Source organism: Tyto alba, unplaced genomic scaffold (genome assembly GCF_018691265.1).
Source record: "Tyto alba isolate M040663 unplaced genomic scaffold, T.alba_DEE_v4.0 Super-Scaffold_27, whole genome shotgun sequence".
In the NCBI taxonomy this organism is placed as follows: Eukaryota; Metazoa; Chordata; class Aves; order Strigiformes; family Tytonidae; genus Tyto; species Tyto alba.
This window is the reverse complement of record NW_024881301.1, coordinates 4089515-4108003: the sequence shown is the minus strand read 5'-3', so window position 1 is coordinate 4108003 and position 18489 is coordinate 4089515. Positions and strand designations below refer to the sequence as shown.

The 18489-nt window shown below is 40.7% G+C and overlaps 2 protein-coding genes across 5 annotated transcripts in view; both read left to right on the top strand.

The window, feature by feature from the left end:
* Window positions 1-111: 111 nt before the first annotated feature.
* On the top strand, window positions 112-10537 carry RNF138 (ring finger protein 138). Of its 4 annotated transcripts, XR_006165781.1 has the most exons (8): window positions 112-523; window positions 1481-1646; window positions 3176-3291; window positions 4790-4858; window positions 5319-5424; window positions 6219-6326; window positions 7703-8522; window positions 9392-10537. XR_006165781.1 is itself a non-coding variant. In XM_042798081.1 (7 exons), exons 1-7 carry the CDS (start codon window positions 417-419, stop codon window positions 7769-7771), a joined length of 738 nt encoding a protein of 245 aa, XP_042654015.1. In that variant the 5' UTR covers window positions 112-416; the 3' UTR covers window positions 7772-10537. The 4 variants fall into 4 exon arrangements, 3 of the variants coding, with proteins under 3 accessions (XP_042654015.1, XP_042654016.1, XP_042654014.1); XM_042798081.1 differs by having other exon boundaries at window positions 4793-4858; window positions 7703-10537; XM_042798082.1 differs by having other exon boundaries at window positions 6253-6326; window positions 7703-10537.
* Window positions 10538-15470: 4933 nt separating this feature from the next.
* Window positions 15471-18489, top strand: part of MEP1B (meprin A subunit beta) — a 31719-nt gene continuing 28700 nt past the window's right edge. Inside the window, 2 exon segments of the mRNA XM_042797856.1 lie at window positions 15471-15655; window positions 15876-16023. Of these exon segments, the coding sequence (XP_042653790.1) occupies window positions 15471-15655; window positions 15876-16023 (333 nt within the window).

Here is an 18489-nt window from a genome sequence, read left to right as displayed (position 1 = left end):
GCGGCGCCCGCCCCGGGCACCGCCAGGTAGAACGCGGGGCGGGGGCGCTTCCCGGGCCGGGGAGGGAGAGAGGGAGGGGGCGGGCCGTGCCGTGCCGTGCCGTGCCGTGCCGTGCCGTGCCGTGCCGTGCCGTGCCGTGCCGTGTCGTGTCGTGTGCCGGGCTGTGCCGTGCCGGGCTGTGCGGCGCGCAGGCCGGGCCCCGCTCCTCCGCCGCGGCCCAGCCTCCCACCTGGCGCCAGGTGCCCGCCCGCCATCTTCCCCCGGCTCCCTCCGCCCCCGGCGGCCCGGGGCTGCCCGGCGGCGCCCCGCGGGAGCCGAGCTCAGCTCAGCTCAGCTCAGCTCAGCTCAGCCCAGCTCGCCAGGGCGGGGCTTGTTTCTCCTCCCCGATCCTCACGGAGAGGCCCTGACGTGTTGCCATGGCCGAGGGACCCGCGGCGGCGTGCTTCAGCGAGGATGATTTTTACTGTCCCGTCTGCCAGGAGGTCTTCAAAACGCCCGTGAGGACTGCGAACTGCCAGCACGTGTGGGTATTCCTCCCTGCCTCCCCCCTCACCCTTCCCCCCCCCGCCGCCCCTTCCACCAGCCTTTACCTCCCTTCCTCCGGTTCTCCGTGCCCGGAGCCCCGGCCGCGCCGGACCCGCGGAGCTCGTTGCCCGCCGGCCCGGGAGGCGCCGAGCCACCGCCGCCGCGGGCTGGCAGGCAGGCAGGCAGGCAGGCAGGCTGGCTGGCGTGCCGAGGGCTGCCCCGGCCTTCCCTCGCCTCTTTCTTCCGTAGCGGCTGAAGAGCGGTCAGTTAGGAAAGCCACCTCCTGCAACGATCCCCGGCCGGTGGGGGCTGTGTCACAGCCGGTGAAAACATCTTACCCCTCTAACCTACCGAACTCGCGGTTTTGACTTCGTAGTTTCCTGTTCTTTTTCGAGCAAGGACCATAGCGTAGCTGTTCTCTCCTTTCAGTTCGTCTATTCTGCATTTTTCAGAGGAACACTTAATTACAAAGTACTACTTTGTGGAAAAGCGGAGTAGCTTTGGCAGTTGATACACGAGGAGAACCACAAAGGCTGATGAACTTTGATGATCTTTGGAAGTGTGTGCTAAATGGAGCTGTGCGGTATTTTTGACTCCACTTAAGGACAATGAACAGGAATTACTCTGATAAGATTTTCCAATATCACGTGCCTGCTGCACCATTTAATGGCTCATTAATGATCAATCCAGTGTACAGCTTAGGGGTACTAGTCTGTAAATGGTAAGGTCTTTACCTAAAGTGCATTGCTAAGTTCCCCTAATTTCCATATACTACTTTGTAAGCACCATTATTTAATTTTGCTTCTATTTATAAAGATTTGTATTCAGTAGACTATTACTCAGATAATATATCTTTTTTTCTTTTCCCCTAATAATCACCTAGCTCTCTTTAAGGATGAAGTATCTAACTCTCTTCACTTTGCTAACCTGTGTTTGTGGTAACTTTTTAATTTAGGTTTTGCAGGAAGTGCTTCTTGACAGCTATCAGAGAAAGTGGAACACATTGTCCTCTCTGCCGAGGGAGCGTGACTAAAAAAGAAAGAACATATCCCAAAAGGGCTCTAGATGTTGAAAACAGTATGAAGAAAGCTTCTGGGGGCTGTAGATGCTGTGAGAAGCAGGTAGGGTAAAACTTTACAAAAAGTTGGATAAATTTTTCTTATTTTTGACCAGACACACTTTTACTTGTGTGTCGTTCTTGTCTTGGATCTGAAGGACCTGTAGCAGTTTGAACTTAGCTTTGTATGGCTTGTGCATATACTAGGCACGCAGTGCCTGATAGGTATGCCTAACAGGTATAAGCTGAAAGAGGATCTTGTATTGTCTTGTCTATAAGGACTTTTTAAATAGAGTGCCAGTTTTTCCCCCAAAACAATGTGAAAACTGGATATTGCTATAAGACTAACAAAAGACAAGTTAGACAACTGGAAGTTGCAGATATATGGAAAAACCTCAGAAACTTTCGCTATGGAAATAGAAGTGCTTGGAGCTACTGTCAAATTTAATTTAAAACCAAAAAATGCAGGTTGGTTTCTCTTAGTGTACATACAATTATATGTGATTTCTCCCTCCCCATCAGTCTGTTTACATTCCCTTTATTCCCTTTGTAAAGGGGTCATTATTTTCAGAATGTTGGGTGAAATCTTGACACACACACCCCCTCCCCCCCCCCGAAATCAAGAGTAGTCTCTCTTCTGATATAAATGGATGCAGGATTTCAGTCACACATTTTGTTTACATCAAATCCAGGTACTCTCCATGTTTGTTTCATTTCATTTGGGACTTAGTTCTGCCAATGTGAAGATTAGCACTGGTGGAAAGCTGAGCTGTTTGCTTTGTTCCACATGATTCATTAGGATGAAAAGCTGGGAGAAAGCAACAATAACAAGTTGATAAACTGAAAAGAAGAATCAGATGGATCCCCAGAAGAACTCTGATGGAATTTAGGCACAGGCATGTGAGATGTGATCTTGTTCAGCCTCTAAACGTGTGAGCACTTTCTGACTGTGCTGTGGGACCTGAAATTCTAGTACAGGGCATGTCCGGCACAGCTGTCTTTTGACAAATCTAAGCAAGTCACTGTTTTACCTCTCATTTAAGGTGGATAGGCAGCCTTAAGTTGGTGTTCGTTCACCTTTTCTTCCCCACCCCGCAAGAGAGAAGTATTGTATTCTCAGAACACACCTAATGTAAAAACATTTTGCTCTGCAGAAGGTAACAGCAGGCCAGAGAAGACTGAAGAAGCAGTGGTGCTTATCCCATCCTCGTGGCCCCTCTCTGTCATAGCTCATCAGTTATTGAACCTGGATGTGGGAGGCGTAGTTCCTGTGACTTCGTTTCAGTAAAATGGAGTTTACTTGCATCTTTCACCCCTGAGAGAGCTCTCAGATGCCTGGCTGTTGAGGGTTTGGAGAGTGGGAATGTTCTCCAGTCTCACAGAGTGACTGAGGCTCTATGGAAAAAGGAATCGAAGCTCCCCTGTTGGGGAAGAAAGTGTTCATGCTGAGAGGGGAGGCACAAGTTCTGGTTTCTGCTGCATAAGATGTTTATATAATTCCTGCATGCATTGCTTTCTGTTGGCAGAATTATCTCTTCTTTCTATCCCTGGATTGTTTAGTATAACTTCAATAATTTGGCATTTCATTTTCAGGTTAGATTTTCGTGGATGAGACAGCATTATAAAACGTGTAAGAAGTATCAGGATGAATATGGTGTTTCTTCTATTATTCCAAACTTACAGATTTCCCAAGATTCAACAGGGAACAGGTAATCAGGGTGTTTTATGTATAACAGTGCTTCTTCTTCTCCCCCTACCCCACCTCAGGAAAGTTGTTTTGTTTTGTTTTGTTTTGTTTTTTCCAGGGCATGCCTTCTTTTTGCAATAATTATTGTCCATATTTTTGTGCTTCAAAAAATGACAGTTTTTCCAGGTCTTTTTCTTTACCCTTAGCATACAGAAGACGACCTTTCTGCATGATGCTTTGGAATGTCTTCTAGGGACTGTCCTGAAATGTGTATAGTATTTGTAGCTTGCTTTCCTTGCCTTGGCAGCACTTGAGCAGCTTACTTTGTAACATATTTCATAATATTTAGTCCCAGGGAAGTTCCCTTCTCTTTTTATTCCCCTTCCCCTTTCCTAGGTCTGTTTAAGTGGGTATCCTGTTTCAAAACATTACTGTGCAAGCTTTTGCTTTCTGATTTAATTTATTTTGAACTGATCTCTTACGAAATATATGAGGAACTCTAATAAGTTACACACCATAAAATACAAATGACACCATTTGTTTTCAGGCAGTACAGATAAAAACTTTCTTTTTCATACCTTCTCACGGATATATTTGGTTTGGTTGGGGATTTTGTTTAGTTTTGAAGACTTTTTTTTTTTTACACATTAGTTTCATAGGACTTTCTTATATATAGCCTGTCTTCCGTTTACTTTCTTTTGACAACTATTTTCTATTTCTAGCAGTCTGAACTTCTCTGTGTTTGGTTTTCAACCCATCAGTATATTGAAAGCGGAAGTTTAAGCTGTTACCAGAACTAGCTGCAGCAATGTTTCACCAAAGTGAATATTGTTATATCACTATTTGTTGACTATGCCACAGTAGAATACCTGTGCTTATAATATTATGGAAGTATAAGAAAATGTACTGTGACGAGATTTGTGACCGTAAATATTCATGTTTTTAGGATGATCAGCATGTCTGAGCAGTTTCTTCTGAAGTGCATATATGGTCAAAATTAATTTGTAAAATATGCCTGTCTGTCACTCTTACTTTAGGAAATAGTTTATTTTGTGCTCAGCATAAGAAAATGTATCTTGCTGTAGTTTAAAGTTGTAAATTATTTGTGTAAACACATGGCAGATAAATGCCTATTTACAGAATCTTAAATCAAAAAACTTAGTGTTACCTGTCTTACATTCATGTAGTTTATAATGCCTTTTGAACTACTTAGCTATAATCTGCATTACCATTCTTGTTGACTAAATGTTTGTTGCATTATATACCACTTTATAGGAAAGTTTTGCAGTATTCCTCCAAGGGTCACCATGGTAACTACCTACTGAGACATACCTTGATCCAAAGGGAAAGTTGTGAGAGTTAAAATATGTGCAACTGTATGTTTTGCCTTGAAATTCATGGGATCTAATGGATTCCCTCCTGTTACTGTTAAACTTTTAGAAATTTTGATAGTGAAGTAAAATAATCTCAATTTTCATTGTGGTTTTTTTTTTTATTTATTTTTTTGTTTTCATTTAAAGTAGCAGGAGTGATGCAATAGCTGATAATGGCGAGATGGCTAATAATCAAATACTTCAAGGAGAAACAAGGTAGGCTGCTTATTTTTCTATAGTTGTTATTAAAATAGGTCCAGACTGCCGCAGTGTAAGCTTCTACTGACATTAAAAAAGCCCCACACAAACATCTACAACAAATTGTATTAAAAAAACCCACTGTAGTTTCTTCTACGTTTGCATCTATGTTAGAATTTGTTTTTTTCAGTACTTTCCTGAAGGATTTGCACTAAAAGATGTTACCAGTAAGGAAGAACAGGGTGCAGCTGAAATTGGAACTGAAGAATTTTCTAAAGTCCAAGTGTCAGAAGGATGAATTTAGGCTTACAAATAATAAATGTGCTTTAAAATTGCAATATGGAAGTAGCACTGGAACTTCCTTAGATCCGCTACTGTGTCAGTGAGGGTGGGATTTTTTTGTTGTTATTAAAACAAGGGAAAATAATAACAAGATAACAGATTTATTAAGTTTAAAATTGTGTGTTTCTGTTTACAGTGGACACCCAACCTTCAAATGCCCCTTGTGTCAGGAAGCGAATTTTACCAGACAACGCTTGCTGGATCACTGTAATAATAGACATCTTTATCAGATAGTTCCTGTAGTAAGTAGTGTTGCTTGTGTGTGCTTCTTAAGATACTTTCATTATAATGATGTGAGCAATTTTAAATGTGCAGTAGCTACTCTATATCTGTGAAGATTACTGCGGTCTGAGAAACACCGCATTAAGTATATTGTCTATTTAACTTGAGTGACTTTCATCTGAGACTGTTTCTGGTCCAGCTTCTCGTTGGTTCTAAGGCATTTCTGACTTAGCTGTCGCATTTATCTTGATGTGAAACAAACTTGTTTTTTGAGCCTGACACTTTTCTTCATGCAGTAATTCAGATCTGTTTCTATAAATCCCATTGGTAACATAACTGTTGTTTAATGTGAAACCTACAGTTACTTGAAAAGTAATCAAAGGGATTGAAGGATAAAAATCTGTTTGGTTTTCTATTCTTTTCATCTGTATAGGGTGTGTTATTTTTTCTTTCAGCTTACTTGATCATCTCAATTGTATGAAAATTCTCCCAAACAATAAGTAGGATGCAGTAATTGCTTTCTTTTCTAAATTTTAAAACAACAGAAATTGACAAAAGGAGTGCCAGACAGACATGATAATCCTCCACTCCTAAGAGAAACACTTAAGAAATTTGGCAAGTTGGAATGTAATTTTTGAATGTTACACAATTGAGGAAAAGAACACTTAGAACTATGATTTTATGTGAACGTCTTTATGTTAGTAGTGGATGTGTAATAGATGAGTTATTCCTGTTGAACGTGTTTTTTAATGCATTCTGTATTACCAATAACTTTTTTTAATTCTCTCTCTTTCCCCTTCCCCTCCAAATTCAGATCTGTCCTATTTGTGTATCTCTTCCTTGGGCAGATACTAACCCGGTTACTAGAAGTCTTGTTAGCCATCTAAATCTAAGACACCAGTTTGACTACGGAGAATTTGTGGTAAGCTTTTTCTTCTTTGATGTGTAGGGGAATAAATGGTAACATTTTTCTATGAATAAAAATGCCAAATAAAAAATTTGCACCAAACTTGTTTGTGCTCTGGACATGCTATGTTCCTGCTCTGTACAGAATTCAGAAGTAGGCCAGTCTGTTCTTAAACTTTACGTTATCACCATGAAGCATTACCAGGAATAGGTGTTGTCAACGGTTAAGCTCTGCTCCAAACTGATGACTTAAGTATTTATCTTAGTTTATTACTGCTGCTTCTGAGGGAAACAAAATAGATGCTACTCTGTTTTATTGACACTTTTGACCTTTTATGGCAGAAATGTCTAAATCATAATTCTCAGAAGTGCAGCTTAACAAGCTGGCATTGCTGCTGCAGCCTCCCTTCCTGTATGTTCTGAGGGAGGCCGCAGTGTGAGAGAGATGTGTCATTGAATCATTGTTCTGGTTGCCTTCTTTCAGGCTCACTTTGAGTAAATGACCTCGGAGTAGATGCAGAACTGCACACACAGATGTAGTCACTGGGTGGATCGTAGGTCAAGCCAACCAGTTGAGTTCTGCCTGTGGAATCAGAGAGCTGGAGAGTTCGTGTTGTAGTTTCTACAGAGTTTGACAGGCTTTGGGGTAAACTGCTTGGGCTTTGTGTGGGACGAGCCTAGTGCTCGGGGCCTAGGCAGCCTCGATGGTTAAAGATGGCAAAGATGGTGCAGATTGTTCTTTGTGCCTTTGTGACAGATCACTCGACACAAAGAGCTAGGAGATTGATATAGGGGATTGGGCTCTTCAGCAGGAGAGCATCTTGCATATCGGAGGATGTAAAACCGGTGATTGGAATTCTGATTTGGAGCAGCTGCCAGAATTGCACTAAAAAAGTGTATTAGTCTGGCATACTAACAACTTGGAAGATAGTTTTTCAAAAGTAGCAGGGTTAACCACCCATCTTCTGTGAAACATGTTTGCTTTCTCATTTAAGCAGTATATTCTCAGCAATCTATGATTACTATTGTTTGGGGATCACATTTTGGTTTTATTAATGGAGGTTGTTATGGCTGATTGGAATCCCTGTTACAAGAATTGTGTGACACACAATTTTCCTGAGCTGGCTATTCTGTAATGTAATTGAGCCAGGGAGAGAAGATGGACCTTTCTGCTTAATGAGCCTTGTCCCACTCATCTGATTCTTCTTCTGTCTCATGTATCTCTTGATACTTGGTTAAATAAAAGATACTGTGCAACATAAACAATCATCTAGTACACATGAAAATGGAGAGTCTTCATCTAGGTGCCATGTGGAAAATGAATGATTAAACTAAGGACTGTAATACATCTTGGGTATTTGTCCATTTTGATGATGTTTTCATTTTGTTTAGAATCTTCAGCTCGATGAAGAAGCCCAGTACCAAAATGCAGTTCAAGAATCCTGTCATGTGAACTTTTAAAGTATATCCCCCTTCATCTTACTCATTATCTGAGAGAAAAATTACATTAATTCTGTTGGCGATCTGAAGTGTATATTGGTAAAAATGGTATTCAGTAACCACTTTTCAGGCTTAACTTTTTTCCATGCTCATAAGGACTTTTCATAAACGATTTTGCTGAAACTCAAACTTGACATCTTTACTGAGATCTTGTCCCTATGGAAGTAGGGGCCTTTTTGAAACTTCTCACTGCTGTCTTGATTTTTCTCTAACTTTTACTACTCTGTTAATTACAGCATTTCTTTTATTAATGTCAGCTATTTTATTTCACCAAAACCAACTTTGAAAGTATCTTTAGAAAGACATGCAAAGATGCTGTGTTGCACTGTTGAGATTCTTTAAGTTCAGCTGTCATCTGCTAAGATACCGCTGAGATGATAATTTTTGTCTCTCCTCCTGCCCAAGGACAAAGTTTTATTTGATGTTGTGATTTGTTTTTTACCATTACTATGTGAATGAAAATAACAACTTAAGAAATAAAAATATTTGTTTTCTGTAGATTAACAATGCAGAGCAGGTTTTCTTTTTACCTTTCATTGAGAAAGAATGATGCCATTGCCTAGGAATAATTACATCTATTTTTTCCCCTTTTGGAGCATAACTGAAATAGGACACTTGCTTACTAAAGTGATGAGTGAGGAGTTTTCCCTGTACTCCCAACTGCTAAAGAAGATGACATACTTTCTGAACAATCCAAGATGACATGCAAAAGGTATTCTTTTTCAGTATGTGACTGTGACCGTGACCAGCTATTTTTTCATTTTGTTGGAGATTTTTTAGAACTTCTGTTGTTGCATTTGGACTTCAAGTTTTGGTCTGTCCTGCCTTTCATGAAAGGCTGTGTAACTAGAGAACTACTTGGCTTCAGACTTACCAACAGTCAGAAATTAATTTGTTTATTTTGGTAAGACTGTTTAAAACTTGGACATCTCCTGCATCCAAAGGCTTGAAAAAACAGTTGAGAAGAAAAACTTGCTCTAGAATAGTTGCCAACATATTTTAAGAGTTCCTATTGCAGATTTCCACATTCCTAGCAAGACTGTCATTAAAATCAGAGAAAACAAAGCAATAATGCAATTTTGATTTTAAATGGAAAATCCATTTATAAAAGAACTTTAAAGTCTTTTATATAATACTGATGGGGAGAAGGGAAAAAAAAGCTGCACCGCTTATATTTTGGAGGTTTAAATAGAGACTGTTCAGAATGTATGCTTTTTAGGACTGACTCTTCATCCTGTGTTGCCATTGCCCATTGTTATACTATTGTTCTTAATGGGTAATGTCTATGTGGTGGAAGACATCCACAGTAGTTTTCCTAGTTGGTGATTTATGTGTAATAATAAGAGTTGTGCAGCTGGTGTACAATCTGTTTCTTGTGCCCTGGCTCCCACTTGCTCTCCAAATACAGGTTTTGATCATTCTTTAAATACTTGCTATTTCTTATTCCAAAACTGGTAAGGTTGAAATGCCTCGTTCTGCAACGTAATGGGTTTCAGTTCTGAATCTTAGTTCTAATATGTTGACTGTTGAACTAAAACACTATGCGCTGTAACTCGGTGTTTCTATCTTCTATTTTTTAAGAGTGTAAAGCATTACTGAAGGAATAGCTGGCTACAAGACAGAGAAAGTTGGCTATTTCAGAAACATCTAAAGGTTATATCCTTTTTATAACAATTTAACATGTCTTGCATTTTGTTACTGGCTTAATACAACATTTTGACAGCAGGCCATGCTTTGATCTTGTACTCCAACTTCCCTGTTTGCCCCCTGTACTCATGCTTGTGTATTTTCACTCACCTGTCAGCTCTAGTGCTTTTGTGATCATATACTGATTTGGAGTGGTTCACTGGTCCAACTGAAAAGGTTGTTCGGATTTTTACTTTCCCTTTTGCTCTATAACACCAACTATGAAATAGTGCCCTTAGACAGAAAGTAATTTAAAAGTAGCCTGATGCTAAAGTTTTAGCTTTTTAAAATAAAAACGCATACCATGGTGATTATATTACTGCATACTTTTCCGAAGGAATTTAGTAGTTACATATAAGTTTAGTTAACTTTTTTAGATTCAATAAAATATTTATATGATCTGGCAATAAATGCCTACAGCCAATACAGATTCAGAATGCCTCATGGACACTGGAACTAGTTATTTCTATTACTTGAACATACCTTGAGCATTTCAAATGAAACTACATCTATTTTAAAACTCTGGGGAACAAATTTTTCTATAGCAATAATTAGTTGTCACTTGATGCATAGTTGCTGAGCATTTTAGTCATGTTTAAATGTTGAGTGACTTGAATACACATTTTAAAGCAACGAATGTGTATACATGCAATATTAAAAAAACCTTGCAAAACGTTTATCCTCTTTATTTGTATACGTTAAAATCTGTATTGGCAGGTGCTGCCTTGCTTAAGATTTTATACTTTTAATATGAAGAAATTGCATCCAATACATTCACTAGGTAAGCGTTTAATGAAAATTCAACAATCTATTTAAGTATGCTGTTGCTGGTCATGATCTTTCTCACTGAAACTCAGACATGCACAAAAAGCTGTGTATTTGTGATGGGTGATGCTTGTACTCAAAACATGCAATCTTTACTAGAAGATTGCTGTTTAACAGTGTTTTCATGTTCATGTTGCATTGTGTATGGTTTCAATATGGTATATTATGTTTGAATTGTACTTTCTATTTTTTCTCCTATTAAAGTATTTTATTTTCTGTTTGTCTTTTTGTTGCATAATAAAGGTGATCAGTCCCTGTGCTGCTACTTCTTCCTTTTCAGATGCTTTCTAAACTGAAGTACTCGGTCGGTTGCATGCTTTCACACTTCAAGTTGTTTGAATGGTGCGTACAGTGCTTGAACCAATGACTTGTGGCTTATGATCCATTCATGAGCTGACAACTTACCTTATATCACATCTTAATATCTTTCCATGAGGCAGAAAAGATGATAGGTTGGCCAAAACTTACTTTGTGCTTCTTTTCTCCCTTCCACGTTTGTATGTTTCTGTCCCATATATTGTTACTGGAGAAATAACATCCTAAAAGGAGAGGGAAAGAGGTATGTAACACTCAGGGCCAATAGCAAACCTTGTTATTTAAAGGTAGATTTACTGAGAAGAGTTAATGGCTTTCTGATGAAAGAATTGGCAATAACTTTGGGCTGGTTGCATTATTATACCAGCAAAGTGGCATCTAGATGATTTATCCTTCTACCCTGTATTTCTGTGCTGAAAACCCCCGTGGTTATTTCTTGTGCTTTTACTTTCTAAGGACATACAGATGATAATATGGTTATGAACTTGACTTCATGTCTTATTTTGAATGATCGAAAGATAGCAAAATTAAGTAATTTTACTTTTTATTAGTTTATTGTTCTTTCCCCTTAGGATCTAGTTTTCTGAGCTCCAAATAAATCACTGTATTTCCCAAAACTGGTTATAAGCCCTTTGTTAGAGATTCCATTGTATTTTCTTTTATTACAGCAATGCATATTTCATTAGACAGAATGTATTGAATGTGTTTAATTCTCATTGACAATGTGTTGGTTATAGGATGCATGAGTTCTGTAGAACTCCCCTTTGTCCTGCTCCAGTCCGAAGCCAGGGCTTCATTCCCAGCGGGAGAGGGAGACTTTGGTGCACTCAGGTCCCCTGACAGGTAGTCAGGGCCAGAAGGTTTTCTGGATTTTGGAAGCATTCCTGGCTCCCTCTTTTTAGATGTGGCTTTTGAGTCTGGAGAGATTTGAACACAAGTGTCTGTGAGGACTCTGCTATAAGAGAGTAGGGCTAGTATAGTTTTTATATCCTTTGTTTTATGCAGAAACAGACACACTAATCCATGGATGCTCTTAAGGGATGTGTATTTTACTATGTCTTGTAAACACTGTGCCATTTGTGAAATGACTGCAGAACCTGGCAGCCGATGTTGTCTTATGGCAGGCACGCAGAGCTACAAGAATATCTGACAAAAGCATTTTCAGGTTTATTTTAGAATTGAAGAAACCAGCAGTGAAAGGGCACAAACGCGACATAGTCGGTTCTCCATACAGTGAACATACATAAATATACTTGATCTAGATACCGTGTTTCTTTTGTGTCCTGTTGTGGGTATGTTTGAAAACATGTAGGAGATAAAATTCAGGGCCTTTAGTATGAGAAGGTTTTTCAATAATGTTAAAATTGCCACTTACTAGTGAATTACTGGACTCCTACTAGGGTCAAAGTGGGCTCCCCCCCCCCCCCCCCCCCCCCCCGATTAAAGTAGGTCTGTACTGTTTCTTACCCTCCTCAAACTCTGTAGGTCTGCTTTGGGAAGGACCGGTTTTCACCTCTTCATTTTCCAGCCCTAACCAGCCTTATCCTACCTGTAACTTTCTCTTTTCTATCTGCTGCCCCCCCCCCCTTGTATCTCGGTGGACATGATCAGGAAAGAGCTACAAAATTAAATTTTATGTTTATTCCCCTACCTTTCCCCAAGCTGTTAGGAAATTCGTGGGAGGGAGGGAAGTCATCACTGCCAAATGCATTCTGTAGAAAGCATTTTATTCCATTTTACATCTTTGCCTTAAATGCTCTGCATACATTTAGGATGCATTCTTCAGCTCCATGAAGCTGTAGGACATTTCCCAGGGCTTAGCGACAGAATACTGTTTTTATGAGCTTGCTTAAGCTTATGAGGGTGCTTAGTCACTGAGAAAAGTGTTCCTCACTATTGCTTTACATTCTTTCTCTGCTCTAGTGTTTCTGTCTCTTTTTTTCATAAAGGTTTGGGTTGGAAAGGACCTTAAAGACCATCTAGTTCCAGCCCCACTGCCCGGGGCAGGGCCGTCTTCCCCCAGCCCAGGGGGCTCCCAGCCCCGTCCAACCTGGCCTTGAACCCTTCCAGGGAGGGGGCAGCCACAGCTGCTCTGGGCCTCACCCCCCATATTCCTCTGTATTTATTGCCCTACAGCAATTCTCATAAATTTATGCTGGTTCCCTCCCACTCCACCTTCTGTCTTTTAAAGCAATCAGCAATTGAATAGCTAAGATTACATTACTTAGCTACTAAGTATCGTTTCATATTCTGTGTTTCATAAGCTTTTCTGGCTGTGTCCTCAATATCTTGGGGCTGATGTGGGCCTCAGGGGTAAATACAGTAACTAAGAAATTTAGCATCAATAATCCAGAGTTCGCCTGCCATGTTTACTTCTATGGCTGGAGGAGTTTATATTTCTCAGAATGTGTTTACAGTTTGAAAGAATCTGAAAGTCTTACTAGTCAGATTTTATTGTTTTTAAATGCTTTTTAAAGCATTTACTTTGTTGTTTTCTTTAGGGGGAGGAACTTTTTTGGATTGGAGAGATTAAGATGTTTGAAATCAAAACCTTCTCATTCAGATCAGTTCCTTAATGGTAATAGGCACTTGTTTTTCAGAAAGCCTTGCATTAGATTCTCTGTTTTTGCAAGTATGGACAGAAGACGGTAGGAAGTTGGTGGCTTTTTTTTTTTTTTTTTTACCCCAGGGTAACAGCCGTGGCACTAGTGTCGCAGAGGGTGTGATTTATGTGCCACCTCAGTTGTGAGACTGTTAGAACTTAAGTAGTTTTTCTTACAAATTTTTCATCATTCAAACCACAAGAGGGCACTGAATATTTTTGGGTCGTGTCTAAATAAGTATGGTGTTTAAGGATGCTAATTCACTAAGTAGTTGTACTGCAAAACGCTTTTAGATTATGGGATTTCCACCCAGATGTTTCATAAAATGTACCAAGTCTTTTATATGTTTTAGGGGTTAGGAGACTGGTGGGGGTCATTCCAGTCCACAGCAAGAATATTTCTAACTTGCTGTAAGTTTGAGGTGTTACTCGTGTGCTTCCCCACCCGGGGCAAGCAAGCCGTGTTCGCCCAGGACCCCGCTGAGCGCTCCCCGTCTCGCGAGTGAACCTGAATCGTAACGTCTTCGTGGAAACTCCCATTTGCTGGCCAGACCTTTCCTTCCCCGAAGGGGCTCCTCGGGGCCCCCCCTCGCAGCCAGGGCGCTGCAGTGCTCCCGGGGGTCACACGGGGGCACCTGAGGACTGTCGCATCCCGCGGCAACCCGCCGTGGGGCTTGGCTGGCGTGTCACCGCTGCCTTTCCGAAACTCCACGCGTGTCAGCGGCCCCGCTAATCGCGTTTCCCAGCCGCTGCGGTGAGGGGGTCTGCCTGGTGCCAAGGACAGGAACGCCTCAATATCCCTTCCTACCGCTTAGGTCCTTCCAGTTGTTCTCTGGCTGGACACAATAACTTGGGGTTGCTACAAGGCCTCTGGAACGAAGAGAGAAAATCTTCCAGCTAAGGCTCGTGCCCCATCACCTGAGAGAGAACCAAGCAGCCCTGGAATATCCTTCTGGAGTGGCGCGATCCTGGCCAGCTACAGCCGCCTTTGTAGCCGCGTATCAGTCGCAGTTTGTTTCACGGTGTAATCTGATTCATAGTTACCGTAAAATCTGTTTGTGTAAAAACATGTCAGACATGATTCAGATTCCCGTGAAAGTAGGAGAGGTGTAATCCTGTATGAGTAATTATTTAATTTGTGAAAGATTCTTTTCTCACATGAAAGAAAAGGTAGAGGTTCAAGTACCTGTCTGAAGTGGCAGTGGGCAGGGTGAGATGTAACATTATACACCCAAGCTTCTGCTGTTTGCTTTTTAATCTTGCTTTTTAATTTACCTGTAGCTAAGCAGTGCAAAAAAACCTGAAGGTCTGCTTCGTTTTCTTGATAACTTAATCAAAGCAAACATGTCTGGTTTGCTCCTCTGCAAGAAGATGGAATGCTTGTATTTCATATCTGTTGTAATTTTCACTTTCTTACGTTATTTTCCATGTGACACCTGCTGGGTTTGTAAACATTGGTGTTTCCTAACTTGAAATACTTAGGGATTCAACTTGAAACATTTTGGATTTGACTGAGGGTCTCTTATCTTGCAGGTTTATCTGACAGGCCTTATCTTCATCGGTGCTTTTGCCTCATCAGCCAATGAGTTGCAGTGCTATCCCTGTTTGGGAGATTAACTGAAAAAGTAAAACTAATTTGTGCAAGATAATGCAGGAAGCTTGAGGCGGGGGAAGGAGCAATCCACTAGCTGAGAATAATGGGCCATCTGAATATCCTTTTACTCTAACATTTGGTCTATAAGCACTGCTAAATGGGGTACATAAAACTCTACAAGCCATCGCTTTTCAAGGTTATTTAATGATTTCATATCACTTGAAGTTGACACTGAAACTATGATCAGTCAGGTTCCACCCAAATGTCAGCAAGCAACCATGAATCACCATTGTTTGCTGAGCAGTATGCTGATAGCAGAGTTATCAAAGCATCAGTGCTGAAATACAGAAGATCAACAAAACTATTAAAACGTGAAACTACCTACCAAAAATGCTAGAAAATCACTATCCACGTAGAGTTATTTTTAACTGTTTTTACGGTTCTCTGTAGTTAGCTGACATTGCGTTTTGAAATGAAGTTTCTTTGGCTTTTAAAAAGAGCATGCTCACTCTCCTGTACTTCACTCATTTTTTTCCAATCTCTCTGCCTCCATTACTGTCTTTTCCCAGATTATTATCCGCGGACGTAGCTTTACGAAGAAGACTAAAGCAGGTGATGTTTCCCATCCATGTTGGACAATGCCCGAGGAACATTCCTTCTTCGGCAGCAAGGCAGTGGATGAGCACTGCAGTATTATTATTACCTGTGCTGCAGAAGCACCCATGGGCAACAGTGCTACCGAGCAGACAGAAAGAGACGGTGCCCGTCGAAGGGAACCCGCCGTCTGCTCCGTGGGGCTCCCCGTCTGCCCGGTGCTAGCGAAGTGAACTCGGCAGGAGATCCAAGTGGTCACTGCAATAGATCTGCAGCTAGCTCCACGTCAAGTTCTGATGTCTCTGTTGCTTCTACTAGCAGCATGGAAGCATGTGGGTCTATGGGGAAAGAAATGTAATTGACTGGCAAAAGGTCAGATTTTGTAGGTGTCTCTTACAATTGCTCAGGGCTCATTAGATAGCTTAGAACCCATAAAAGTTGTGAAACGTGTTCAAGGCAAAGAATTGCAAGAAAGGAAAAAAACGATCAACCAGCTAAAGACCTGCTCCTTCTGCTTTGTGTTTAATGTTTTCACTTTTCCTCAAATACAGAGTTTGTAGTCAGGACACTGATGGACTCTACTTGCAGATCAAAATGGTAATGGAAATGACATCCTCAAATTCCACAGGTCCCTGACTGTATCAAGAAAGGACATTTGGCTGTTATATGCCAAGTAAATGTAGAATAAAGACAAGATTGAAGACTGCTGTTCTTTTTCTACATCTGAAAGTGAACACTGTCTATTCAAATAAGTTGCACTATCCTTTATTAATTAATCTCCAGTAACGCTTAGTTATTCCTTGCTGTGGGACTTGGCCTTAGAAGTATGATATGGCTATAGTGCTTTTAATGTTCAAAGAAAAATGCAAGGAGTTTTATAACAAAACCCTTAAGGAGAATAGGAGGTAGGTATATTGCCTGAACATAGATAGTAAGTCAGTGGTAAAGCAAGATGTTTGTCATTGTAGAGAGTGTGGTCACAATAGTAGATAAGCTCTGTAGAAAAGATCTTCCAAAAAAAATTCCCTAAGACTGTGGCTGACATGCGGAATAATGACTTTACAACCAGTAAGGTTATAAAGAAGGTATGTTTATTCAGTGCTGGGTGCACGGGGGATCACTCCTCTACAAGTGTGCACCCTTGGAGCAAAAAGTGGCTCCTTTTTATTACATAGAACGTTACATATTCATTGCAATTCTGGGAATAGGGAGGGAATATTACAATTAGTTCTGAGAAATCATTAACATATCGGCGCAGGATTTCCCCAGCTACAGCCTCGGCTCTCAGTGCCCATCCAACCCACAGAACCAACCCTCCCCTAGCAACTCCCATGTTATCAGATAAACGGCATGTCTCAACAAATAATTGGCATGTCCTAACAAACAAAGGATGCGTTTTAACAAACAGTCTTACCAGACAAACGGCATGTCTCAACCCCCGGGTGCTGGTTCCTCTCCGTCAGTCATCTCTTTATTACTTTCTCCTCAACAAGTACGAAGAAAACATTTACCTACTTCATGGATGACACTGAATTTTATGCCAAGAAATTCTGCCTCAGAAGTCCTGAAATTCCATTGTTCACGTATTGTTTACTTTTCTATTGTGTCTTGTTTTATTATACCAGATGACTGCTTGAGGTGTCAAAACTCTGAGTTTAATTAATTAAAAAGCAGTGTGAATTGGAGAAAAAATGTGTATAGGGACTGTATTTTACAAAGAAGGGTTAGCATATAACTTTGATGCCTTCTCTGTTTGGTGTTACACCTTTTAGTGTTTTCTCTGGGTAACTCACTTTTTTAGCCAGTCCTGAGAGCAGCAATGGTCATGACACAGAGGTTCATACAGCCCTTCTTTGTGACAGGAAAATCATCCTCTTATCTCCTATTGTGAAGAGGTTGGTGTGAGGTCTCAGTGCTGGTTGATGTATCTTAGAAGTGAGCATGTGGGAACAAAGAGCAGATTCTCTTGTTTATTTGCACGTAAAAGGGACCAAAGAAGTAGAAAGCCAAGCCTTTAGGCTTTCTTCCAACAGCAAGTGGTAAGACTAAAAAATGTGCTGTTTCCTTTGAGTTCCTCATATTTCACCATCTCAAGAAAACACCTGTAAGGTACTGTAATCAAGGAATAATGGATACAGCTATATCAGTCTTTTAGTTTTGATCAGGGGTGTACTTTTTAAGCAAGTGTCACCGTCATAATTTTCACTTACCGTGCTTTAGTTCACATTATAGAGCAGCTTTGGAGTGTCCGAATTGTATTCCTGTGGTTTGAAGCTTAGTCAGAATACGTTCTTCAGATCCCTGCCTAATGCAGTCCAGTGGCCACCACTGATGTCCAGTCCTTGGGATCAAATCGGAGCCAGTCGGAAGTAAAACCCTTTGAGACATGTACAGCATAGATGCCAGGTCCGTGGCACTGCATGTTTCAATGTATGGATCTGTTCCAGCTTGTTCAAAGTACTTGTTACTGCAGACACAGCCAGTCTGACCTAGAGAGCCTCCAAAAGGAGAACTGCCATCATCTCCCAGGAGATGAAGATGACAGTGTGCAAAATTCAATGACTGCTGATCTTGCAGAAGAAATCTTGATAAAAGAGCTTTCCAACCTTCCAAATGTCACTGATTTGAGAACAGGTGACACCAATGTTATGATGGGTTGAGGATTACAATAGTTATTGTTACTTTTGTAGAAAAAAATAACATAAGAGCAACAATTCCACAGCTGCTACCTCTCAATGGATCAGCAATTAAATAAGTGTGGATCTGAGTGCCTAGAAATTGCTCAGGTGTCCTCATTACCCATTCTTTCTTACCAGCTCTGATACTTGAAATAGTAGGAGAAACATTATTACTTTTAATACAATAATTTGGGACTCTGTATTTACAATACAAAATATAAATGCCATTTTTAGTTTTTATGACATTCTAACCAGGTAGTTGGTCTGGGAAAGTGAAAAGTTAGCCAAGTCTGATCATGCGAGTACCTTCAGTTTAAGTGCAGGAAGAAACTGTGGCAATTCCAGCCCTCTCTAGCAGCTAGTAAGCAGAAGAGATGACTGAAGC

Bases quoted from the DNA above. Each gene is read 5' to 3' on its own strand.
- RNF138 (XM_042798080.1), top strand. From the start codon at position 417: ATGGCCGAGGGACCCGCGGCGGCGTGCTTCAGCGAGGATGATTTTTAC. The intron at 3,292-4,789 runs GTAATCAGGGTG...TTTCATTTAAAG, and splicing joins CAAGATTCAACAGGGAACAG to TAGCAGGAGTGATGCAATAG. The intron at 5,425-6,218 runs GTAAGTAGTGTT...CTCCAAATTCAG, and splicing joins TTTATCAGATAGTTCCTGTA to ATCTGTCCTATTTGTGTATC.